Genomic DNA, 26,830 nt, shown 5'->3' with positions numbered 1-26,830 from the left:
TACAAAGAATCTCTACATAATTGGCTAGCATGTTGTCGAGACTTAATATATATACACCTTATCAACAATAAACTAGCTAGTACTAGCATATCTTGTTAAACATGGGTTTGTACTTGTAAAAAATCTTTTTTGAATCTTCCAATTGTGCATGGTTCATCGTTATTTCTTCTATGTTCTTGGTGTTTACCAAAATAGAAGTGTATTCAATTATTCAATTTATGGAGAAATTCTGTTGTTCGATAAATTCATGAACTTTAGTTCACACATTAATGCAAAAAAGAACAGCGTTTGCCTATCAAGAAATTTGTCAATCAAAAGAAAAGTAAAAAAAACAATCCTCTTGAATGGAAATATTTAAGGAATATCTTTTTCTTATTTGCCGACTCGTCACAAACTTCTGTATATAATGACCATGACATTATTAATAATTTGTATTCACCATAATTCACAAGTTTTCACAGTGAATTCTGTTTCTCCTAGAATATTTATATTTCCAACTTGTCAAGATGGAGAGATTCACTGGCTGTTCAACATTAATATAATTCTCTTCCTTCCAAACGTTACATGAGGTACACTCGCATGTTACAAGTAGTATGACTGAAGATGATAAAATTCACTGCCATAAAAATATGTCAAACAACTTTGATCACAATCACATTCTCAAACCTAACACAGATAACCAATTGATTTTCGCAAAATGCCTCATGAAGGTTTTGTTGCTTTGATATTTGCATGTGAAGATCTGTTTGACAAGAACTCAATAAGACGTCGATCGAGCTCAAAATGTTGGGCAAGGAGACGCTACATAAAAGAAAACCAGTTAGATAACTGCAAAATATTACAAGATAAAATTTCTTCAACAGGTTCAGCAGCCTGACCAAAGAGTGGAAAATTGTATGCAGATTCAATATGCAAGAAAGGGAGATTAGTATACCAAAATAAATAGATAAAGATTTTAAGATCTAGCATATTATTCCTTTTGCATGTTAATCGTAGTTGATAGATGGTAGAATAAATTTCTCCAGTTTGAGGGATATAATATATCATGCAGCATTTGTATTAATATGTTATTTTGGTCACATTGACATGCTGTAGGAGCCCCGGATTAGTAAACAGCCTAGTTAATCAAACTGAAGGAAGAACTAAAATAATCTCGATTGTAATTACTTAGTCGCGCTCAAACTTAAACAAACTTATTCAAAAGGTAATTTATCTAAGAGAGACAGTAGGTAGAATCATGATAGCAGAAAAAATCGTTTGGGGAAAAAATTGGCAAACCAAAAGTATAAGATTTTTTGAAAATATCAGGAAAAAGTCGAATTTAAAAAAAAAAACATAAAAACTTGTAAAAAAAGAGACAAAAACTATTTTTTTAAAAACTTAAGGGCATTTCCATAGCATAGAGATATAGAGAGCAAATAAAATAGAGTTTAACCCATGAATTGTAGAAAAAATATAATTTTTGTTTATATTCATATTGCTGATTACATATGCAAATATTCAGTTACTTTTTTAAGAGGGCATTCACCAAATTCACCAAATACACCAAATAATTGTCAAAGTCTGAGATCAAATATTACCTAAGTCTATGAAGTAACTGAGATCAAAACCTAGCAGACAACAATCCAGCTACTGTTCAGAATTTGGTAAAAGTGGAAGCCATTTTGAAGTGATCCAAGAATTTCATTGTGATTAAGGCAAGGAGTTTTGTAGGGTTAATTCAATATTTTAAAAAGCTTATCAAATCATATTCCACAATTGCAATGCTTTATATCATAGCAGAAAAAATCAATTGGGTAAAAAATTGGCAAACCAAAAGTATATGATCTTTTGAAAAAATGGGTAAAAAATTGGCTTTTAAAAAATCATAACAAATTGTTAAAAATAGACACAAACTACTTTTTTTTTTCAACTTAAGGGCATTTCCATAGCATAGAGATATAGAGAGGAAATATAATAGAGTTTAACCCATGAATTGTAGAAAATAGATTTTTGTTGTTTATATTCATATTGTTGATTACATAGGCAAATATTTAGATAACTTTTTAAAAGGGCAATCACCAAATAAACCAAATAGTTGTCTAAGTCTGAGATCAAAGAAAAATAGATTTTTGTTGTTTATATTAATATTGTTGATTACATAGGCAAATATTCAGATAACTTTTTAAAAGGGCAATCGCCAAATAAACCAAATAGTTGTCTAAGTCTGAGATCAAAGATTAGTTAAGTCTATGAAGTAGCTGAGATCAAAATTTATCAGACAGCAATCCAGCTATCATTAGGAATTTAGTAAAAGTGGAAGCCATTTTTAAGTAATCCAAGACTTTCATTGTGATTGAGTCAAGGAGTTTTCTAGGGGTAGTTCAATACTTGAGAAAGCTTATCAAATCATATTCCATAGTTGCAATGCTTTATATTCCCTGATGGCAATTGGTAAGTCTTTAATATGGGATAGAATTCAACAAAAGGCATTTGTTTAGCTTAAGTAAAAGATGTCTTCGGATGTTTAATGTTGTGGTAGAAACACTCCATTGGTGAGGCAGCTACCAAAGTTCAAACCCCTGCTGGGCCATTGAGCTCGTTGGTTTCAACAAGTTAAGTGTGGGGAATGATGACCCCTTGAAAATGGCCTCATGGGAAGAGATCCTTTGTAAGTGGTCTCTCTGGGATCAGACCAAGCTAAAACCCGAGTTTCTTCCATCAAAAAATGTATATATTATATAAAAAATTAAATATGTACATTATAAATTTTACATTATTTTTAATTTATAATTTATTATATAACTATTAATATATATTCAGAGTCTATAATAGTTTAAATTTCAAAACTACTTTATAGTATTAATTATAAGTTACAGGAGTTTGCTCCTTCCCTGTCAAATGCCATCTATAATAGTGCATTATAGTATTAATTTTAAAGCTAGTGTAAATTATTAATTATATTCTCGTTCGCATCAAAATCCATTGGGTAGGGTGTGCAACAAGCTTGAGTCATATCGAAGCCACGATTTAGAGAAGATTTTCCAACTGCTTCGATATTATCTCATATGGCCCCCATGATTTAGGATGATTGAGGCCCTTTCAAATTCGGTTGATGACTGCCATTGCTCCTCCCACTCCTTCACTTAGGGATTTTCAGAGGTCAAACTGAAAAACTAGGGACAAAATAACAAACTTTTTCAACATTCATTCTACATTGACTCAGATTCCGTCTTGTATCAACCCTATTTCTGAGCAATTCAGTAATTTCACGAGTTTTTCTAAGGTTTTGTGAGTTTTTACAGTGATTATTTTCACTTTTTTTTGCCATTTTTGGAGGTTTTTAACATGATTTCATCTTGATTTAAATGCAAAAAATCATTTAAAATTGGGTCAACAATTGGACAATGATTTTTTTCATGAATCGGGATTTTTTTGGGGAATAAATCAGCTGGCTCCAGGATTCAGGATGTTGATGTTTATAGCGTCGGTCAGATTCTTCCCTAAACCGACTGTGCAAATCCAAATGTCTAATTGGCCTTCCAGCCTTAGACATTTTGTGGATCGATTTATATATGCATCGTTTTATATCCTTGCCGATGTTTGTGTTTATTAATATGATTAAGTGTAATTCGCCACCCCTTGGATTATAAGACGTGTTTATTAAGTCATGATCTATGTCAAACTAAAAACGTGTTGGTAAAAATATAACCGATCTCCAATGAAGCGACATGATGGTTTAATAAGAAGTTGACCTTTGGAGGAGACATATTGTTTGGCATCATCCATGCATGGGTATATAGTCCGGTCCCCTCTCACTTCCAAGGCATCGAATCTACATACAAGTGAATCCTATTCCTTGATCAGCATATTAATATTCTTCTACAGTTCGTGATCTTCTACAGCAGATCGGTATATCACATACAAGCAGATCACATACATCTAGATTGTGTTCTATCTACAGCAGTTATATCATTCACTCAGCAGTTCGTTGATATTTATCTACAGCGGTTTGTGAATCAGTAAGGAGGACAAATTTCCATAGCAGATCGTATATTCTGGTTATTGCCATTCATATAGCTTCATGTGTGAAGCAAATTCATTGTAAAGACATCTTGTACATCAATATATATAAAGGAACTTCTTTGCTGGGTTTTTCACCTTCAAGAGGAAGGTTTTCCCAGGATAATATCTGTGCATTTGTGTTTGATTTATTGCCTATCTAATCTGATCATTAAAATTTAACACAGGGTTAATCGGGTATAATCATGTTTTTTTGCAGACTATTGCTTCTATGGGTAGAATGACAAATTTTACTGTAAGAAGAAATTTTCTAATCCCCCTAGAAGGGGTGCAACTTGAATTTTGAAACCGTTTTCAGTGAGTTTGAGGTAAAAGAACCTGCTTTGTTCATATTGCAAATTAAGTGGTTTATGATGATGAGTGGATTTCTTCATGCAGATTACAGTTGTTGAGGATTATTAAAAGATTTCTACACAAGAATTGAACTCAAGACAGGAGGTAGAACCCTTGAATACATTTTTCCAGCATATTATTCTCCAAACAAAAAACAGATTATATGATATATCCCAAACCTTCTTCTGTAAAGCCTACTCATACATAGCAAATAATTGAATTTACTTGCAAGGGCATATATTCAGCAGAGAGATCCAAAATTCCAACTATTTCAATCTTATCTCAAACTCCACATTGTTGCTAGGTATTCAAAAGGAAAATTGTAAAACCCATCTATCTATTGACAAGAATTGAATTATTTTGCAGGAACAAATATTTAATAGAGATCCGAATTATTCAAAGCACATAGGGCTTCATGTTGCATGATCATCTATGGTTCTGCTAGGCATTTAGAAACAAGAATGTATTTAGTCCACATACCCATAGCCAAGAATTGTGTTTACTTACACAAGCAGATATTCAATGTGTAATGCAATGCGTAAGGCATCTTGCATTACACATTGTATGGATGTCTGTGCTACTGCTAGGCATTAAGAAGTAGGATGGTCAAGCCCACCTATCCAAAACCATTTTTCTCTAATGTGGCACAAACATTAGTGCTACAACATAAATGTATTTTCTAAATCAACTACATTGACAAAGTTACCATAAATGAAGGCATTCAACCTATACAAAATCTCTATATGGAATCCTTTAGCAACATCCAAATTCTCTCTTACTACCTACAACCAAACTTACCAAAAGTTACATGCATCTTTCAATCATTCAGCTTTGAAAATAGAATGCATACAACACAATAAAGGTTTTCACCCTCCCATCACCAAAACACAACTATACCTTCCCATGGCCAACAAGCTTATACGAATTGTTGACGTTGTATACTTTAATGAAAACCACTCTTTATAAGTAGTCATGTGATACAAACAACCTAAGTCAATCAACCATGATTCATTAGACATAAAGATTAGTTGACATAAAGAATGCTTCAGTTTCACCTTAAATTATTTTTCAGTGGACTTATAGTTCTTTTTCTTATTTCTACACTCCTCGGCATGCCCCTATCTACCATAGTTCTAGAATTTCACTCTAATCTTTCTTGAGGTCTTTGAACAACCTCCAAATTTGGATTTCCCTATAGATTTTTTTTTCCTCTTTCGACCCACCTTTTTCCTTGGGCCTTCCACTAACATGTAAAGCATCCTTTGAACTCTCTTCACGGATTTTCTCCTCAATTCTTCTGAAAGCAAAGTTGTAACAAGGGTATCCAGCTTTGGATCCACCATTTGACTCCTCAAAGAAAAGATTAGATTTTTTTCACAACTCAAGCAAAGAGTATAGTAAGAGTATGCACTTATCCTACTCATTTATCTTATCAATAGATTCTAATTGAATCGTAATCAAATTATTTTGTCAGATAAGGGAACCAAGAATCCCATAAGATCTTTACAGGACCAGACCACATCAGATATGTCACAGTCTCATAAAGAAGGATATCAAGCGCAGTGATATTTATATATAAATATATATATATATATATGAAGAGTGTTAATGTGGTGATGGAAAGAATATACGATACAAGGATATAGAGCAAAAAGGTTGGAGAAGACATAGCCACATTTACGATCGGATTTTGAGGAGGGATATTACCATATTTATGGTCAGCACAAACTAGAGGAATCTATCAAGATAAGTCCTACCCTTTGAACTGTTCTTAAAATTTTAAGTTAAATATTATAATAAAATGTCTTCAGTTTGGGTAAATTTTGTGTTACAGTTCTCACCTTAAGTTGGAATTGCTGTTTCAGGATTAAATTAAGGAAATCCCCAAAAGGGGACATTACACTAGCTTTTTCCATTCTTCATTAGACATCTTTTTGGCTTCTATTCACTTTTAACTACTAATCATTGATCTCTCTTCAAAGAGATCCTTCATCTTGAATTTCAATAGCTCATAGCTGATTCCATTGAATTTCTAATCTCCATTCTGTAAGAGCAAGACATGGCTTTCAATAGAACCACAGATCTACAAACACAAAGCAAATGCTCCCATTGCAACACAATAAACTCACAACAATTCCAAAAAGGTGTCCCTCTTTGATCAAAACCTAGGCTATAATACTATGTTACCTGGGGATGCGTCCCCAATACTTTTTTCAGGCATCCCCGTCCCGGGGACAGGGGACTCCTAGGGGACATCCCCATAAATTCTGCATATTGACAGTGAATTTTGACAGTGAATTCTATAAGCAATTTGACTTTGACTCTCAATTTAACACAAATTTGGCATAAGAACTCTGATAGTTCTTATATGTTAAGGTTCTATAATGTATATGTGTATGCTTTATCCATGTTTTCATATGAATATTTTAAATTTCCCTATATATTTTAATTTTCCCTATTTTTATATAGCTGTCCCCTAGTCGTCCCCAAAATTGGCAAAAATATTACTGTCCCAAAAACTTTTAGCCCCATTCCCTACCGTCCCCGTCCCGCAAACTTGGGGTACCGTAGCCATAATACCAAAAGTTGAAAATAGAGTGAAGTATTTCAGCAACATGAACTTTATGTACAAAATTTAATGTTCCTATATTAAAAATGATAAGACAATGGAAATGAAAAGCATGTAAAATCAACAAATAGCAGAAAAAAAATACTCAACTCTTGTAATCTATGAATTTATGTGGATAAAACATTTTGAGAAAAACTCCACTAGTAAAGAGAGGCCTAGGTAGGCCTATTAGTGGGCCTTCTTGGGTTGATCCGAAGATTCAGGGCAGTATTAAAGTGACTTGAAGAGAACCGTAACAAGGTGGTTTTTAGTCAATTTCGACGGGGCATCAAAGGGTAATCTGGGGCTCTCGTGAGCAGGATATGTGGCTCATAATTGGAAAGGTGATATTTTGGCTGTTGGTGCGAGAAGGCTACCAATAGGGACGCATAACAAAGCCAAAGTTCAAGTTGCGTTATGGGAAGTGAGGATGGCGAAATGATTAGCAATCTCTAATTTGCACCTAGAAGGGGACTCTCTAATTGTAGTAAATGCTTTAATTTAAGGGGAGGCTATTTCATGGAGATTAAATAAATTTATAAGAATTATTCTAAATGAGATCAAGGAATTTGAAAATTTTCAAATCACCCACACCCTTCATGAGGACAGTAACATTGCAGACACTCTGTCCAATGCAGCGATATCATTAAATGATATGCAAGGCGAAGAGATTTGGGAGGATTTTCAAGGGGTTGAGTTGGCATACGAAGATGAATATGCGTTGGCATGTGGGAAGGAATGATAGTATGAAATGATCGTGGTATGAAGTGGATGATTTAAGGACCTTTATTTCAATGGAGCTCATTTCAAAGCAAGGTTGGTAGAAGTGATCAGATGAATTAAGGGGTTTTGAGAGCTGGTTTAGTGTGGAGAAAATGGAGGCCAATTTCTCACTTCACCAAAACAATAGCTGACCTTCCATGGCAATATCACTGAAAAGAGAATATGTGGCATTTTTAAGCATAAAGAACCTATTTTCCTCCAAATTCTCGATATACTACTTGGGGAGGAGTAAATGGAGTCGGATTTTAGGTTTAGTACCAATGTGGACATAGTCTCGATGGTGGTTGCTTGGGGTTTGGAGTTGGGGGCAGTGGAGGAAGTGGAGGAAGTGCTTCGTGCTTGCATTCTGGAGGCATACCTCTTCGGTTTGAAGTCATTATTGGCGAGAGCAATTTCAAGGAAAGGCTTGCGTAGGAATGTTGGCGAAGGTATTAGCACGAGGGAAGCGAGTGTGGAATTTAGACCCTTCATTTTGTGGAGGGATAGAGAAGACATGGAAGATTGGTGAGAGGATGCCCTAATAGGTTGGGAGCAACTGAAAGAGTTCATGCGAGAGGAGATAGAGCAAGAAGTGGTTGGAGAAGAAAGAAAGATGTAGGGTCGTCAAGGATCGAGATTCAACCTAGAAGATTACTAGGATAATGGCCCCGGTAAGCCAAAAAAGAAAGGTGCTTGATGATCAGTGTCAAAATGGATTGCATGCTGGTGTTTTTTTCGTCTGTTTTTGTTTAATGGACTCCAATTTTGTAAAGTCTGAAGGATTTTGTTAATAGTAGTAAAGTAATAGGTAGGAGGGTTCTATTAAAATAATCTTGTAATGGTTCTATAATGGTCATCTTAGTTAGTTTAGTTTTCTTTAGTACTAATAGATAGTTTCTATTTTCGTCTTTTGCTTTCAATTTGTTTAGAAACATCGATATGTAATTGTCTATATATCCAATCTCCATTTTCATATTGAATATCCAATTACCATTTCATGGTATCAGAGCCGGAAGATATGGTTTTTTAAGTTTTGGCGAATTTAAAAAAAAATTCGTAACCTCTTATCTAGAATTTTTTTTCTAGAAATTTCTTTTTTTAATCGATTTTTTTTATGAAAAAAATCATGGATGCACATTTGAAGGGTTTTTGATCGATTTTTTCTGAGACAAATCAAGGGTTTCTATGTACGATTTCGTTGTGTTTTTTTTTAAGAAATCACGGATTTCATCTGCTAAATATCACGATTTTTTTGTGGCCCGTGTTCTGCTGTTTCAAGGCCACAAACTAGTTGTTTGTCAAGTTCCAAGTTCACATGGAGTTTTTGTCTACCCATGCTTGGCCTCTATTTTTCCATGCACTGTTTTCTTCTTACCATGCGACATCTTTTGTCTTCCAGTGAACGGGTCTGTTTTTACTTGTGACGAGAGGTTTTTGCGTTGGGACTTTGCAACGATGAGGGAGGTCTGAAAGTATTTGTATGCTCTGTTAATGGAGTCCATTCTATGTCATGGGTCTTTCAATAATGACAGAAGTGATGAATGGCCACAAGCCTCTTTTCTTGTAAATTGATGGTAATGTACACTCTGGTGGTGGCTAAGTCGAGTAGTGGTGGTTTCAGTAGAATAGTATTTTGGTGTAGAAATGGTGGTCGAGACCTGTAGAAGGTAAATGGATACAACTTGTAAAACTTTTATCTATTATTAATAAAATCATATATTATTGATTAAAAAAAACAGAGAAAGGCCTAGGTATATATTAATTTTTAGAAACAAAAAATTACATATGTATTAATCTTCATCGAAAAATCTGTGTTTCTTGCCCATTTCCTAGGCATTTCCTCCTAATTTTGCATGTCAAGGGACAGCAAGGGGACATTTCCAAGGTATCCCCACATCCCTAAAATGGGCACATCTATAAAAGAGGAGTGGAAATCCCTGTACACGCCCTTGAAGATGCCCATCCAAAACCAGAATAGAGTTCCATAACTAAGTACCCAAAAGTTACCTTATCTAACCATGAGGTATACCAACCAAGGTGCTACTGCTAACATCCTTTAGGCCAAGAACAAAATAATACTTAGGCAATCCCCTTTACTTTTATGTTTGTCATACCCCCGGACTAACTTTATACAAACAGTGACCTAATCACATGAAATTGTCTTTACAACATGTAAGACTTCACAATTTCCCCCTCAATCATTAATCAGGTGCTAGCAACAGACCCCATCCCTGCAAAATGAGAATTCTTATATGTATTGACCAGTAATCACTTTGGTTTCTCCTTCCTTAATGACAGCGATCTTAGTGACAGCAAATTCAATTAGAATTAAGAATGATGATTGGAGGGGAGCAATCCAATGAAGTAGGACAAGACATTTCAAACAAAGGATTAGTTATGAAGGGACAGCATTTAACAACAAAGAGGCACCTCTCCTACAACAGTCACCGCCATAGGAAGAGGCATGGCCTTCCCCAACGAAGGAGAAGTATAAAGGATCAGCTAAGCATTCAAGGGAGGGCATCATCGGATGAAAAGAAAATACAATAATCGAACAAGAAAAGAAGATAATAGTCTGCTGGCAGTGCAAACCCTGGGAACGAAGGGATAAATCCTGAGTACTTAAGTCTGCAGTTAATAAACAAATCTGAGTTTATCTTAGTGCTGTTTCCATATACTGTGGTAATGCATAGTTATATTAGTTTAATATATAAATGCATGGTGTATTTCTGTTGAATGTCAATAAACATTAAAACATGAATATGACCTACCATAGTCTGTCACAAATGGAGTGGGGGAAGAAGTCTGTGTTTAAGAGAGAACCGCTAAGGGCACCTTGTTGCAGTGAAAAGTGGAGAGAACTGCAAAGAGGGCACAACCATTGCACTGTGAGAGGGAGAACCGCTAAGTGCACCCTAATGTAAGACCTTCCCCAACACCTGCATTGAGGGACTATGGTTAAATAACTAGACATCCTCAGCCATAGAAGATTGGAAGAGGACTTCATGAAGGGAGAACCGCTGACCTAGGGCACCCTACCATGCATTCCCTTGCCCATTCTTCTATGTCTGAGAGTAACACTTATAGTTGACTGGCTGAATGTGTAATTTCTAGTTCTAATCATACATTCATTTCATAAAATATGACTCAAATATAATTAACTAATTGCAGATTTCATAATCAGAAATTAATTCATTTCAATATTTTAAGTAGAGAAATGTACTCCTGAGTTCCTAACTGTGTAATCTCCTTTGGTGTATGTGAATTAGAGCAGAATTGGAATTGATTTAGTAAGGGGACATTACAATGTTTTTGTGATTCCTAATCCTACTATCAAAATGATTTTATTTACGATTGAAAGTTCTCTATTTTTAAAGACAACACAATGCTCATACTATGATGATTTTATATCTTCTACCAAATAGCATTTTGTCTTCAGAATACATGTGCATATAAATGCTTCCATTTGTGCTAGAATCTTAAACAAACATTAATTTTAAAAGACATCAAATGTCAATTAGACTTCATCTTACAGGCTTTAGTAATATGCCTAATTCTCGTGGAAAAAAGTTAATAAGAGGATGAAATAAAGTTTAATAAACTTTATTTAATAAAGGGAGTCTAAGGGGGTCGTACATCTTGAGGGAGACATAAGGGAATGAAATAAAGTTAATAAGAGGATGAAATAAAGTTTAATAAACTTTATTTAAAATTTAAATAAAGTCTTGAACCCTAAAATCGAATTAGGGTTTGGAGTTGTTAAACAGACATGAGGGGGCTTCATTCATTCATCTTTGAATCATTTTTACAATCATGTTTTTGGAAATTGAGCTCTGCAACTCATTTCAGCAGCATAGCAGCTTTGAGGAACGAAAACTGCTTGAAGACGGATGGATTTGGACGATACCCCAATTCACAGAATGGAGGAATTCATTCAGAATTCCTAATTGTGCTTTGATTTAGACTTATTCAGCAGTTTCAGAGAATTATTTGCAGATTGGAGAGGGTTTGAGGACTTTAGAAGGAAGCCATACCTTCATTTGTAGCAGCCGTACAACTTCCACAGGCAGTTGTACCATTTGCAACTCCCCTAGTTTGCTACACTTGTTTGATTCAGCTTATTGAGGGTTTATATTTCATGGATTTCTGATCAGCAGCACTACACATAAATATATCAATAAATTCAGCAGGCGACAAAAGTACATTTATCATTTATTTATTTATTTTGCTAGTAGATGGTATAATCTTGCCTGGGAGCCAGGCGTGGAATTCAATAGATCTCCAAGAATTGTTTTTGGTAATTATTGTTGGGTCAAATAAAGCTCATTGGAGCCATTTCCAGCATTTGGGTGTTCTTAGATTGTATTCTGCTTCAGTTCCTTTAATAAAATACATTCCAGGCATGGTGTGGGACTCCTGGTATGCAATTCTATTGTCTTGGTGAAATAGATTTCTTAATTCTGAAATTATCATTTTGCTGCTCCACAGACTACTAACAGACCTATGCAGCCTCGCTTTCCTCCGAGAGATGAGCCACCACCAGTAGACCCACAAGAGGGCGTTGAATTTCAAGATATGGTTATGGCAACCAATAATGAGTGGGCTCATCTTCCCGAGCATGTTAGAGACGCCTTTCCTTTACACCAGTATTGTATGCAGCGGCAAGGACAATATGAGGAACCATAATGACAGATGGCCTAGACAGCAACAAAATAGTGATCTCAAGTGGGTTGCCAGTAAGATTACTTTATCTTCCTTTGATGGAAGTGGGAAGATCAGTGCACGAGCTTGGGTGCACAAACTAGCTATCTACCTATCACTTAAGCCAATGCCAGAGAATGAGGCCATACAGTTTGCAGTTTTACATCTAGAGGGCATGGCTTATGACTAGTGGCACCATGGTTTGGTCACTCAAAACCATGGACTCATACATTCTTACACTGAGTTTACTAAGCATCTGATTGCTAGATTTGATCGTAAGGATGTTGAGTTGTACTACAAAGATCTTGTACTGTTGCAACAGACTGGACACGTTGAAACTTACATTAATGAGTTTTAACGTATTGCTGTTATGGTTCTTGAGATGCCGGATAGACGTGTGGTGTTGTTATTTATTGAGGGTCTTCATGACAGGTTACAGAGATTGGTCAAGGCTATTAAGCCTAGGACCCTTCATGAGGCAATTCAGACTACCCTGGACCTTGAGACTACACCACCACCCACTTCTCATCAGCAGAATAAGAAATCTTTCGATGGCCCCAAGCCTTTTTAGAGATCTTCCGTACAACACCAAAATGCACCACCTCCTCCCAGGATGGATCAGGAGACTCGTAATGAATTGAGGAGGAAGAAGCTATGCTTCTTGTGTAAGGAGCCTAGGGAGCTTGGACATAGATGCCTTGGGAAAGGCTAGGCACATCCCATTGAGGTTCATTCAGATGTGGGTGATGAGCATATTCAAGATATAGATTATGAGGGCAACAATGAGTTAGTTGTTGATACACATTATGTTGTTTATGGTACTATTGCTACTCTTTTCAGTGTTCCTAGGTATCATCCTTTTGTGTTGGAAGGAATTGTCAAGGAACAAAGAGTGTTATGCATGGTTGATAGTGGTGCTACTCATAATTTCATCAATGAAAATTTTGTAGCCAATAAGGGACTGAAGGTAAAGGAGTTTAATGGATTCCATGTCATGCTAGCGGATGGTTCCAAAATGAATTGCACAAGGGTACCACAATTATCTATTGCATTAGATAATTATTCTTTCACAGATGATTGCTATGTTGTTGGTATTGGAGGAGGGATGGATGTGGTACTTGGTGTGCAATGGTTGAAGTCTCTTGGGAGGTTTGCCCAAGATTTCAACAAGATGGAGTTGGAGTTTACTTGGGTAAACATATTGTGGTTAAGGCACTAATGAGTGAACCAAAGAACGGGTCAGCTAACAGTATGCTTGCTAGCCTTGACATGGAGGCTTTTAAAAACATGGACAAAAATGAAGAAATCAGCTCTAATATTCTGATGTTTAACAGCAGTGGTAAATCCTCAATTTCTCATGACATTGCAGCCTCTAGTCATGGGGAAATGAGTGATGTAGACTCTAGTGTGATTGGCACACAAAATGCAATTATTGGGCATGGTAAAATTTATAATGCATCTTATTATGGGACTGATTTTAAACATTTTAGAGCAGCTGACATAGAGCAGTCTCAAAAGTTGAATGATGGTTGGCTAGAAAGAGCAAAGCAAGCCAAGTTGTTGGCTCAACAAACCAAGCTTCATCTTCGAAATTCAAGACATTCACCACTCCATACATGACGATGAGCAAAGATTGGTTAAATTACAAAATTCAGAAGATTCAGTTGTTGATCATTTTCTTGATGGTAATGATGATTTTATTGACAACACTCCTAGTGGGCCTACAACACAAGAGTTGTCTATAACGAGCGTTGAAGACATCCATAACTCATCCTCGGTTATATCACCGATTTCTTATGGTATGGTAGCGATCTACTTGTTGATTGGTGGTTTATTTTTCATAGATTCTAAATGGGATAGTGGCTGTCCTAGTTGGAATTATGCTGCACTTCTTGAATTTCTACGGTCTACATCAGCTATTCAGTTACTTGGTAGTGTATGGAAGTATGTTTATTGGATGGACATGGAGTATGAGATGGCTTTCCGTGGTTTACATGGGTCTGATGACACCTATGACATCATTCAGTTTGCTGGTCTGAGTTACAACAGAGATGTTACGTGCCCATTGGTGTTGGTTTCTTGGATTGCAGGAACTCATTTCTACATTTTCTTGTTGGTCTAGACTCTACTCCCATGGGTGGTTATTTCATGGTGTTTGGCTGAGATATTTCTCCTTCATCTCATTTAGTAGGTTTGATATTTTGGTTTGGGATCCGGGAATTGGCTTCGATGATGCATTGGCACTTCAAGATCATGATGAATTGCTTCAGGTATTGAGGCTATATGGCATTTATATCAGATTGGAGTAGTACAAGCATACAGTGTTCTATCTACAGTTAGAGTGGGACCCTGGTGGTACAGTGATGCATTGCTTGTGGACAAGCAATCTCCGGGAAGGGAGGACTGTAATGTCCCCTCCTTAGACAGACCAGTTGTCAGCATGGGTTAGCCTATGATCAGGGTTCTCGTGGGTTGATGTGGTAGATGGGGAGCCCATTTGGGAGTTTGGTGACCTTCTCAGGAATATTGGAGACGTTTTGGGTGTTCTGGAGCAGTTTCCTATTTTTTAGGAGCAGACTGCCAGTTGACTGTTTGACCACCAGAGGGCTGAGGATCGTAGCAAAGTGGCTTATGGGTGTTTATCATCAATTTGAGACAGTCTCCTATTTTTTGGGAGGAGATTACCAGTTGTATTGCCACATCCAATCATCATCCTTGGACAAGTGACAGCATTCAGTTTTCAGTTTGGAGTCCAGGTGATAGATTTATGAATAAATCTCGATTAAATAAATTATTGTCTAAAGTTTGATTTAAATAAAATTAAAGTGATTTAATTAAGTCACTTTATATTATAATAGATTATAATACATCCCCCCCCGCCCCCCGTGTACCATGATGCCTAAGAGACATGAGTTAAGTTGTTTTTAAAAACAACTTAATTCTTTTAATAAAGGGAGTCTAAGGGGGTCATACATCTTGAGGGAGACAAAAGGGAATGAAATAAAGTTAATAAGAGGATGAAATGAAGTTTAATAAAATTTATTTAAATAAAGTTTAATAAAAATTAGTTAAATAAAGTCTTGCAACCCTAAAATCGAATTAGGGTTTGGAGTTATTAAAAAGACATGAGGAGGCTTCATTCATTCATCTTTAAATCATTTTTACAATCAGCTTTTTTAAAATTGAGCTCTGCAACTCATTTCAGTAGTATAGCAGCTTTGAGGAACAAAAACTCCTTGAAGACGGGTGAATTTGGACAATACCCCGATTCACAAAATGAAGGAATTCATTCAGAATTCCTAATTGTGCTTCAATTCAAACTTATTCAGCAGTTTCTGAGAATTATTTGTAGATTGGAGAGGGTTTGAGGACTTTAGAAGGAATCCATACCTTCATTTGCAGCAGCCGTACAACTTCCACAGGCAGCTGTACCATTTGCAACTGCCCCAGTTTGCTACACTTGTTCGATTCAGCTTATTGAGGGTTTATATTTCATGGATTTCTGATCAGCAGCAGTACACATCAGTATATAAATAAATTCAGCAAGCGACAGGACTACATTTATCATTTATTTATTGATTTTGCTAGTAGATGGGATAGTCCTGCCTGGGAGCTAGGCGCGGAATTCAGTTAAAGCTCATTGGAGCCAATTCCAGTATTTGGGTGTTCTTAGATTGCATTCTGTTTCAGTTACTTAAATAAAAAGCATTCCAAGCATGGCATGGGACTCCTAGTATGCAATTCTATTGTCTTGGTGAAATAGATTTCTTAACTCTGAAATTATCATTTTGCTGCTCCAAAATTCAGAATTCTGAGTTTTATTATTAGTCAATTATATTTCAGTGTGTTAAGTTGAAAAGTATTATTAGATTGGCATTCTTGCATGATCAAACCTCCACACAGCTATTGGTATCAAAACCAAGCTGAAATTAAAAAAAAAACTATCATAAACCACCAATCAGTAAGCAACCAGCAATCATTAAAATCATAAAATATTCAGAAAATCTTGGCTGGGGATATTTCAGTGTGATGATGGCTGCAGTGTCAAATTTCCTCATCTTTTCTACTTTTGAAGAAAAATATCACATTGATATCATTAATGAAGAATAACACATACATCTTTGAAATTAACCAAAGCTAGAGAAAAATTCAAACAGTTGCTTTTTTTTTTTCTATCACAAGAGAGGCTTGTCCAAGACAAATTTAAAGAAATAGTGGATAGCTGATTCACATGAACAAACCTTGGTAATTGTTGGAGTCTTGACTTTTCCCTCTAAATCCATCTCTGGAATACGAGATACTTCGGCACCATTCTCAAATAAAATATAAGTTGGAAGTTGCCCCATGTTAGCTGCCCAGTTGCACAACATTAGACGTAATGCATGGTAAACGTTAACAATAAATATAAAAACCAAATATAGTTCATGATGGAATAACCAAAGCATTCTCTACTGTAGCTACAAACCATTCTAGCATTAGGAAGGAATCTCCTATTATCCAATAATGTTCTAACTTCAAATTCTGAAACAATACAGTCATGATTTTTAGGTAACAAAAATCCTGCATAAAAGGAAATAAAAAATTTCCATTAGCTTCATACCGCCCAGTGTAATTCCAAACTTGGAACCAGCATTAGGGAAGCGACCCAAATCCACCAGCCCAAATGAAAGATTCTTTGACGAGTACCTGAGATCCAATGTTATTGCATATGATAACTTAATGCAGATAGTATTGAGCGGAAAAGATAGATTCTGAGATAATTACTTACTGACTTGTGACAAAAAAGAAATAAGTACCAACAAGAACAGACAGAATTTGCTTCTGAAACTAAAAGCATCACAAAGTCTAAACTGAATGTAAGATACACAGGCAACCCATATTCCCAAGAAAGACAAAACATGACCCATCATGCAGCAGACTAGCTCCTATCCACTCTGACTGAAACTCTGTCAACATGAACATAAACTTCAGGTCCATTTGCAATCATTTCCTTGTGACATACATCAGGGAAAGATCTGATAGAACTCGACTTGCTTGAACACAACGGGATGACCACAAAGCTCGAAATTCCACCTGCATAAAGAATTGACTTCATTTTTCACAGCAATAATTTAATGCATCCAATTGTTTTCACAGAAATAGGTAGGATAGTAAGTTAATTATTCTCAAACCAAGTCCAACAAAAGGGGCAGCCAAACATCCTTTATTACAGAAAAGTCTTAAAACTAACAATGAGTACATAAAGACCCAGTCAACAATGCTCAAAGAAAAATGATTTCAACACAAGCTTCCCAAAGAATTCCAAAAATGGATTATTTTGAAAAAATGAAGACAAACTATACTTGAACTAATGAGTCATTTTCAAGTATTCAACAAGGTACTGACTCCTGAGTAACTGAATATTATCAATTAAAACTATTGTACAAACATTTGACAACAGAAAAAAGTGTTCAAAAGGATAGACAAGGGACATGACGTTAATAGAAACACAACATGCTAACTGATTACTTTCAGCCAATATAGAGTTTTGGATAGTAGAAGCACTCACCAAGCAAGCAGTACATGGTATTCGGTCAAGTTTTTTCAATGGTTTTGAATGAATCATGAAGAATTGGAATGAGCTTAAGGTCGTACATAATGGATAATGGACTGGACTACCAGGTGGGCATTTACCATTTCATCATCTGAATCATAAAAACTATTAGGGGATCGCAGTCCTTACCTGTTCCACTTCATACTGCTCCTAATCAGCGATCCATTATTTTTCTATGAATCTGTGACTTTTTCCTAGAGAATACCTGAATCTATCCATTGGAAGAACAGATGATGCTAAGTGGAGCAGGTTAGTGTAATGAAAATCAAATTCCCATTCTAAAATCAAACAGAGTGACAATGAATAAGATCTAATTTTAACCATCGCAACTGATTTGTAACAAGACACAGCACCAAAATTAATTTCATACCATACATCCAAAGCTTTCAGCTAGTGAGCATAACCAGAGGTTGGATTAATGGTAAGGAGATCACAGTGAGTAGGTTAGATGGCAGTGGAGCGAACATAAAATATGATGTACAGCCAGCATTGGGCAGAGCATGGAAAATAATTAAAATATTGATAATTAAGGAATATGGAGTATTCATTTTGTACTTGATTTGTAAAAAGAATACTTCATTATTTCTGTTGGGATTGTCAAAAACGTATTCAGGTCTGATCATACCACTGTGTATAAGCAAAAGTTTCATCATTTTGAATCACAGAACAGCGGGGATTTCAATGATTGTTTGTCCTTATATGGCTCATGTATTTACTAAATATTTGGGTAAGGGTCTGATGAAGATACCTATGGGGTTCTAACGTATCTAGGTTCTTATTGTTGAAGATTTATAGCTGCGATAGAGATCTAAGATAATATCTAACTCCTCCTCTCCACCGTGGAGTCTATTCAATTTCTTGTCGGTGACTCTTCCTCTCCACCATGGAGTCTCTTCACTTCTCTGCCGGTGACTCTTCATGTCTATGTGGCTGACGGTGTAGTTGTGGCTGTCGGTGACTCTTCATGTCCATATGGCTGTCGGTGAAGATGTAACTGTTGGTGTCTTTTCTTCTTTCTTCGTGGTGTATCTTCACTTGCAATTCCGTTTCTTTATATTCATTTCTCTTCTTCTTCGGCATATGGATAGATATATTGCTGGCTTCTCTCATTTGTCAGTAGCAAGTTGAGAATATTGTGTATGTAGTCTGTGAGATCAGATATATTATATGTTTTCTGTGTTCTGAATTTTCAGACTTATGAAGGTTTATAGAATGTATAAGAGATGTATCATTTGACTTCATTGTCAAGATTGATTTGTGGAGAATCAAACTTATCTTATTGAGATTGATAGTAATCTGAAACTATCAACAGTTGCATTCATTTTCAGAGACAAAATAAAGTTCATTTTGAGTGGGCTGGGTTTTTCGCCCTCAAGTGGAGGGTTTTCCCAGGATAAATTTTGTGTATTGTGTTTCAAATTTCTCTGTTGCTAAAACATTAAAATGGTATCAGAGCAAGGTTCCTTCTATAGAGCCTAACTGCTTGAAGTTAGATCTTGTGCTTAAGAGGGAATCTGACATATCGTCAGAAGTAACCTTGGACGAAAAGGTCAGAAGATTGATTTCAGCTTCAAAGGGAGCTTGTGGAAGCCTTACATTTCAGCTTTAGAGGAAGCTTGTTTTTCAGCTTCAGAGGGAGCTTGTCATTTCAGTTTTAGAGAAAGCTCGACATTTCAGCTTCAGAGGGAGCCACGTCATCATGAAAATTTGGTTAATGCATTTTTCTCTGTGATGGAGAAATTTAAGGTGAAAGCCCTTGCTAATGAGTTCTTCTCTCTGAGGGAGAAGTTCGAGGTGAAATCCCTTGTTAATGAGTTCTTCTCTACGAGACAAGTTCCAGGTGAAATCCCTTGTTAATGAGTTCTTCTCTGCGAGAGAAGTTCGAGGCGAAATCCCTTGGTTAATGAGTTCTACTCTGCGAGAGAAGTACAAGGTGAAATCCCTTGTTCCACCCTCTGGGAGTAGCTATGGTGGATCCACCCTCTGGTAGTAGCCATGGTGGAAGTCATGTGTGACTTCATGACTTTATTTTCTGTTTTTCTGATTCACCCTCTAGAAGTAGCCATGGTGGAAGTCATGTGTGTGACTTCATGACTTTATTTTCTGTTTTTCTGATTCACCCTCTAGGAGTAGCTATGGTGAATATTGTTATGCTGAGATATCATTTTTTATTTGAGAAAATCTGTGATGAGATTTTTTTTTGTTGACATTCTTTTGGTTGCAGCTATGTGTACTTGTCATGTGATGACATTTTGAAGATCTCTCTCTTGCTAAGAGGGAGTGTTGAAGATTTATAGCTGCAAAAGAGATCTAAGATAATATCTAACTCCTCTCCACCGTGGAGTCTCTTCACTTTCTTGTCGGTGGCTCTTCCTCTCCACCATGGAGTCTCTTCACTTCTCTGTAGGTGACTCTTCATGTCTATGTGGTTGACGGTGTAGTTGTGGCTGTCGATGACTCTTCATGTCCATATGGCTATTGGTGAAGATGTAACTGTTGGTGTCTTTTCTTCTTCCTTCGTGGTGTCTCTTCACTTGCAATTCCGATTCTTTATATCCATTGCTCTTCTTCTTCGGCATATGGATAGATATATTGCTGGCTTCTCTCATTTGTCTGTAGCAAGTTGAGAATATTGTGTATGTAGTCTGTCAGATCAGATATATTATATGTTTTCTGTGTTCTGAATTTTCAGATTTATGAAGGTTTGTAGAATGTATAAGAGATGTATCATTTGACTTCATTGTCAAGATTGATTTGTGGAGAATCAAACTTATCTTATTGAAATTGATAGTAATCTGAAACTATCAACAGTTGTATTCATTTTCAGAGATATAATAAAGTTCATTTTTGAGTGGGCTGGGTTTTTCACCCTCAAGTGGAGGGTTTTCCCAGGATAAATTATGTGTATTGTGTTTCAGATTTCTGTGTTGCTAAAACATTAACACTTATGACTAAAAATCACTTCAAGATAAATGTAACTGATGGAAGATATATGATTTTGAGTTATGTTGATGTTCTTTGCACCAGCCAGATCAAAATTTAGTTGTACCATTGGGGCTGGAGATGAAAGCCAACTTTCACCAAATGCAATCACAAAGGATGTATCAAAATGGGAGTTTTCGATTCCTATGAATTGTGAAGTCTTTGTTAATTGACATTATTTAGGATGTCCTTTGTTGTGCATAACTGCAGTCTCTCTGATTTTCAATTGGTGAGCTTGGAAAACAAGATATGTAAGAGGTTCTTTTTCCTTTGTTGTGGATAACTGCAGCCTCTCTGATTTAATTGGTGAGCTTGGAAAACAAGATATGTTAAGAGGTTCTTTTTCCTTTGAAGATCCAATTTGTAATAACCCTTGCAAGGTGCTAGCTCAAACCTCAACAAAAAATTTGCAATCAACTCAAGTCAACTCTTTCTGATCACCCAGTTCCTGGAATGGGTAAGATGTGAGCAAACGAAGCAAGAATGCGAATTGAGGAAAATTAATTGGGAAGTTTTGGCAGTAAGCCAACTAACTTACAATTTAAAACAATCAAAAAATCTCTCTAGTCAAATTGGCTGATACTGAGTGCAAATGAAATTGCATCAAAACCAAAATGGTGGATTAACTCCCTTAATTCTGATTCACGCTGTGCAAGCTGGAGAAAAATAAAAAATAAAAATGCGACCCACTAGTACTACTATCCAAGGATATATTACAATGAAGATATTCAAAAAAGAAATAATCCCCTTCCAAATTATTACAATGAGGAATGACTTTCATTTACAACTTTATTTGGATCGATTTCAAATACATTTCTTCATTATTCTAAAAATGAGCACTTCATCAAACAGTTGGCATAGAATTGTAAATCGTAAAATAATTACTTGAAAAGAAACGGAAGAGATAAACAAGTGATGTAGCTGAGTCAATCAATTGATTAACCAGTGCTGTTTTCAACCCAAACTGCTGATTTGTTAATTTTTCCACAAGCTGGTCTTTCGCAATATAAAACAGAAATTTTTAACCTTTATCCTCTAAGACCACTTTTAAATTGCAAATGATCATCTGGCTAGATTGAACTACTGCATCTTCATATTGCTGCAACACTCTAAATAATAATCAATCATCATACATTTTCCGGATTGCTCATGGGCCTTCTTAGGTTGATCCGATGCTCTAATCGACTTGTACAAAGAAATGGGAAAAGCCACAAACAAGATGGTTTAAGGCCAATTTTGATGGTGCCTCTAAAGAACATCCGGGTATTTCTGGGGCAGGGGTGGTGATAAGGGATTGGCATGGGAATATTGTGATGATGGGTGCTCAAAAACTTGAAAAGGGCACCAATAATGAAGCGGAAGTCCAAGCAGCATTATTGGCGGTGCAATAGGGATGGAAGTTCAGAGTTCAAAATTTGCACTTGGAAGGGGATTCACGAATCATCATTAATGCTATCATTAAATGGGAAGTCAATGCTTGGTTTTTAAGTAAATATATCTCCAAAACCAGAAATGATTTTTATTTTTTTAATAATTACAAAATTATACTTGTGAGAAGGATTGGAAATGAAGTGGTTGATGTGTTGTCCAAGTGGGCAACATCATTTGATGAAGCGCACAAAACCCACTTGGAAGATTTTCAAAATATGGAGGAGGTCGATGTGGCAAGTGATGTACTAGGGTATAATTAATACTACTCATTTGACGAAATGGGAGGAATGTAGGGACGGGACAAGCTTTCAATTATTTATAGGGCCTCAGGTCCATTTTTGGCAGTATTGGCTGCAAGCATTTGTGAGAAGGTGACAAGTATGGAGGCCACATTTACTTTGCACACCACCCGACAACAGTTGGCATTTGTGGGGGATATTTTAGAGAAGCGTTTGAAGTGCATTTTCAAACATGGTGAGGACATCTTCATCCAGATTGTGACGATGTTGTTGGGGGATTGCTTCCTCAAGACCATGCACAAGTACAGAACCAATGTTGATGTAGTGACCATGGTTTTGGCATGGGGTCTGGAATTGGGTGAGAGGAAAGATGTTTTCATGGAGGTCATGAGACAATGCGTGGAAGATGATTGGTTAGGTGGCCTGATTGAGCTTTTGGCAATGGCAATGTCGGGGGCTGGGTTCGATGTTGGAGAAGGACTGGACATCGATGGAATTCACGAGCTGCATGAATTATTTCCATATATTTAGTGGCCCTTTGGACTGGATAGAGATGAACGGCGGGCAAAGGCAATGTTGCCTTTGCCTGGGACTCTCTCAAATTGTTTCTGAGAGAAAATGAGGTAGAAGCCCGAGGTACTCTGGTGGTAAATTCTGCAAGGGGAGGTGATGTGAAGCCAAAAATTCAAGGGAAAGGGAAGAGGAAGGTTTCGGGAAAGCGCAAGGTCAAAGTGCAAGTGGCGACGTGTGAGCGTGGAGGTGCTGAAATGTATGGTGGTGGTTGCGGTGACGCTGGTGAAGGGCCGAGTGGTGCAGCCCTAAATGTGCCCTAGTTTTTTCTGTAGGGCAGGTTTGTGTCTGAAGGTTTTTGTGGTCAATCCTATAATGTTTTCGTTTCATGTAAATCTCTATACATTGGTTGTGGTCTCTCATTCTCTACTATATGATTTTTAGTGTATGTATTGTAGTCATGTGTAGGTGTGGTGTTTGGTGGGTTTCGAGGTGTACGGGTCCGGTTTGCAATAGTAGTCTGGGGCTCTTTTTGGTTCTTCTATGCCCCATTTTTGTAATCTTGGCAAATTTTTGGAGAATGCCAATATGTTCAGATGTGCAGTGGTTGTAATGGCGGAAGGGTAGGGGATGTTGGTTGGTGGAGTCTGACTTATCAGACATTTTGGATATATGCAATGTATACTTTTATTTCAAATATATCAATAAAATCCAATATTATTACCGATAAAAAAAAAATCATCATACAATCCTTAGTAGATAGGTACAAAACTTCCCACAAGAGGTGCAACTCCTACAAAAGCACTCAAACCACTTTAAAAATCCAATGATAAATTTGTTTTGCAAAAGCAATATATATATATATATTAAAACAAAACCACTAGACAAAAAATCAGATTCACACACCACAGTATTAGTTTTTATTTTATGGAATATATAATTACACCAAACATTGAATCCACATGAAACCCCAAAAACCTCTACAAACCCAAAATTCTAAAAACACAACGAACCACAACCAAATACCCACTAAATCTGAAACACAATCTGCAACTTTCAAACCATGGCGACTCTTACATGAAACAACACAGCCAGCTAGGAGAGTTTTTGTCCACAAAACTGAATTTACAAAAGGGTTTTACTTTTCATGCTTAGATAAATAGAGGAACAAAGTTCATTCTTAAAAAAAACAATGAAAATTCAGTAGTAACCCTTCTTTTGAAAACCCAACCTCCTTTAATAACCTTTTCAGAGCTATTTTGGAAAACACATTTTTTTCTTTTCTGATGATTTTTCAAAAAAACACTTTTTCTTTTTGTTGCATTTTTTGAAAAATTGTTTTACTTTTTCCTTAATAAAATAAAATGAAATGTCCTTATGACCACTTTCCAGCACCTTGAACCTAGCAACTGTAATGTCCCCTATTTAATCATAAATAATCTTATTTCAATATGACTTAGATTAGTTAAAATAAGAAATTGGTTCAGCAAAATAATCAAATGTGTGCCATTCCATATTCTATTGATTTGATTGATTGATAAGTAAATTGTTCATTAGTTAATTTAAGATGATTAACTTTAACAATTATAACCTTTAACCCTTGCATTACTCCAGTCTAGGAGTTAGAGAATGACTTTGTTGCCAAGCACTTTGATACCAATTTCAATAGGCTTCCCTCAAAGTTTACAGATCCAAGCCCTTCACCCATTTCGGACCCTGTCCTCAAAATTCTCGGGTCGCTGATCCCCACCCTCTCTTGGGAAACAACCTATTGACTGGATTTAGAATGCCCCTCTTGGAAACAAGTCCATCACCTCTCCTTAGTTACTGGTAGTAATGGCAAGAATATTTTTAAGTAATTCCACTATTATACTGATTTAAAGTAATTTCTCTTAATGTTACATTACTTAACTGTTATCATAATTAATTAAATATCCAATTCTATTATTATGTGACTGACTGTATTTATGTTTGTAAATATTCAGTATAACATTGTATAGTTTACTGTTATTCTATAATTGGATAACCAGTTAGTTTCTCTTCCAAGATATATTCTTTATTTATATTGCATTTATTCTGAAACTTATTATTTATTATTTACTAAATTCTATTCCTATTCTGGAACTTGATTGTCATTGTACAATATTTAATAATATTAACACCTTATCACATCTTTAAGGTTTCCATACTAACATCGGGTAAGGGATACATACCACTGCAGACAGCCTTTCTGACAGTCTGATTCCTTGTCCCTTGATCCTCTATATTCCTTTTGGCTAGCAGTGAAATTTCCTTTATATAATTCATGGTAGAGTAGAATCGTGACTTTCTTTGTGAAGAGTCACGACCTATGTTTCCAACAGTTCGTGCTTTATTGGGAATAATCTTCCCCCGATTGATATTAATAATATTGAAGATTAATATTTAAACAGAGATTAATATATATATATATATATATATATCAAATATTAGTGATTGTTATTAAATATTAAATATTAAACATTATAAATTAATATATAGACATGGCTTATATAAAAGTATATAAGATAGAAATTATAAAATAATATTAATAAGAGTACAATTAATTGATTGAATATTAATATTTTTTTAGGGCTATCACAGCAACACTTTATCTGCACACTTAAAACACCTTTCTAAGTTTAATTATTTCGAAATTGTTGTTATTGACGTCAAAGAGCATTTTATGGCATAAGTAATGGAGATCAGCTTGTGGCAAGGAGAAGTTTAATTGCATTGTTGAATTCAAATAAGAGACGACCGCCCTTGGGCCAACCCATTTATGGGTTCTAAGAATACCTTTAAATATCCCTTTATAAGAGACAACCCCCCTTGAAATAAATTAAAAATTGCATTTTCTGTTTGGGCTGACCTCATGGAAATAGGCACCCAATTTGAAAGGCAATATTCAGATCCAATAAATTATCTTTTTCCCTCCCTGACCAACTTGCATGAAGAAGTGTATTTTTTGGTGAAGGGATGTGCTTTGAAAGGTATAAATAAGAATTCATTTGAGGTCATTATTATCAGGTATCTCATCGAATATTATTCCTATTCAAGGCAGTTGTGAGCAGACCTTAGAGCCAATCTAAGGAGCTTGAGTGAGCAGAAATTTGAACATTATGAGCAGATAATTGCAGACCTTATGAGCTGAAAATGTCAAAGAATATGAACAGAAGATTTCAGACCTTAGAGCAGAACTAAGGAGTATGTCTGGGCAGAAATTGTTGAAGATTATGAGCAGATTGTTTCAGACTTTATGAGCAGAAGATTACAGACCTTATGATCAGAAAATTTCAGACCTTATGAGCAGTTTGCATCAGATCTTATGAGCAGATTCTAAAGTATTTTATTGCAGACCTATAAGCAGAAAGTGTTGAAGTTTATGAGCAGATTTCAAGAGGCTGTTTGAGAATATTTGTCTCTGGTGGGTTGGTGCCTACAAATCATCTAAAGCGGATTGGAGTCTTCCATGGGTTGGAGCCTACAAATTCACAAGAAGTTTCTAATATAAGCAATATTTTGCTGTGATTGTCTCATGCAAGGGTTTCCATGTAAATTGTGTGTTCTTTGTATGTTCCTACTTGCTAG

At 36.0% G+C, this 26,830-nt stretch overlaps 1 protein-coding gene across 2 annotated transcripts in view; it reads right to left on the bottom strand.

Annotated features, from left to right (window-relative positions):
- Positions 1–323: 323 nt before the first annotated feature.
- LOC131033246 (uncharacterized) overlaps positions 324–26,830 on the bottom strand; it is a 97,387-nt gene continuing 70,880 nt past the window's right edge. For both annotated transcript variants that reach the window (XM_057964418.2, XM_059207269.1), the window contains 4 exons: positions 17,469–17,539; positions 17,067–17,152; positions 16,708–16,817; positions 324–801 (listed from right to left, as the gene is read on the bottom strand). In XM_057964418.2, coding sequence (XP_057820401.1) covers positions 703–801; positions 16,708–16,817; positions 17,067–17,152; positions 17,469–17,539 — 366 coding nt within the window. In that variant the 3' untranslated portion in view covers positions 324–702. The remainder of the gene's footprint in view (positions 802–16,707; positions 16,818–17,066; positions 17,153–17,468; positions 17,540–26,830) is intronic.

This window comes from Cryptomeria japonica, chromosome 6 (genome assembly GCF_030272615.1).
Source record: "Cryptomeria japonica chromosome 6, Sugi_1.0, whole genome shotgun sequence".
NCBI classification, from domain to species: Eukaryota; Viridiplantae; Streptophyta; class Pinopsida; order Cupressales; family Cupressaceae; genus Cryptomeria; species Cryptomeria japonica.
This window is presented reverse-complemented; position numbering and strand designations above follow the sequence as displayed.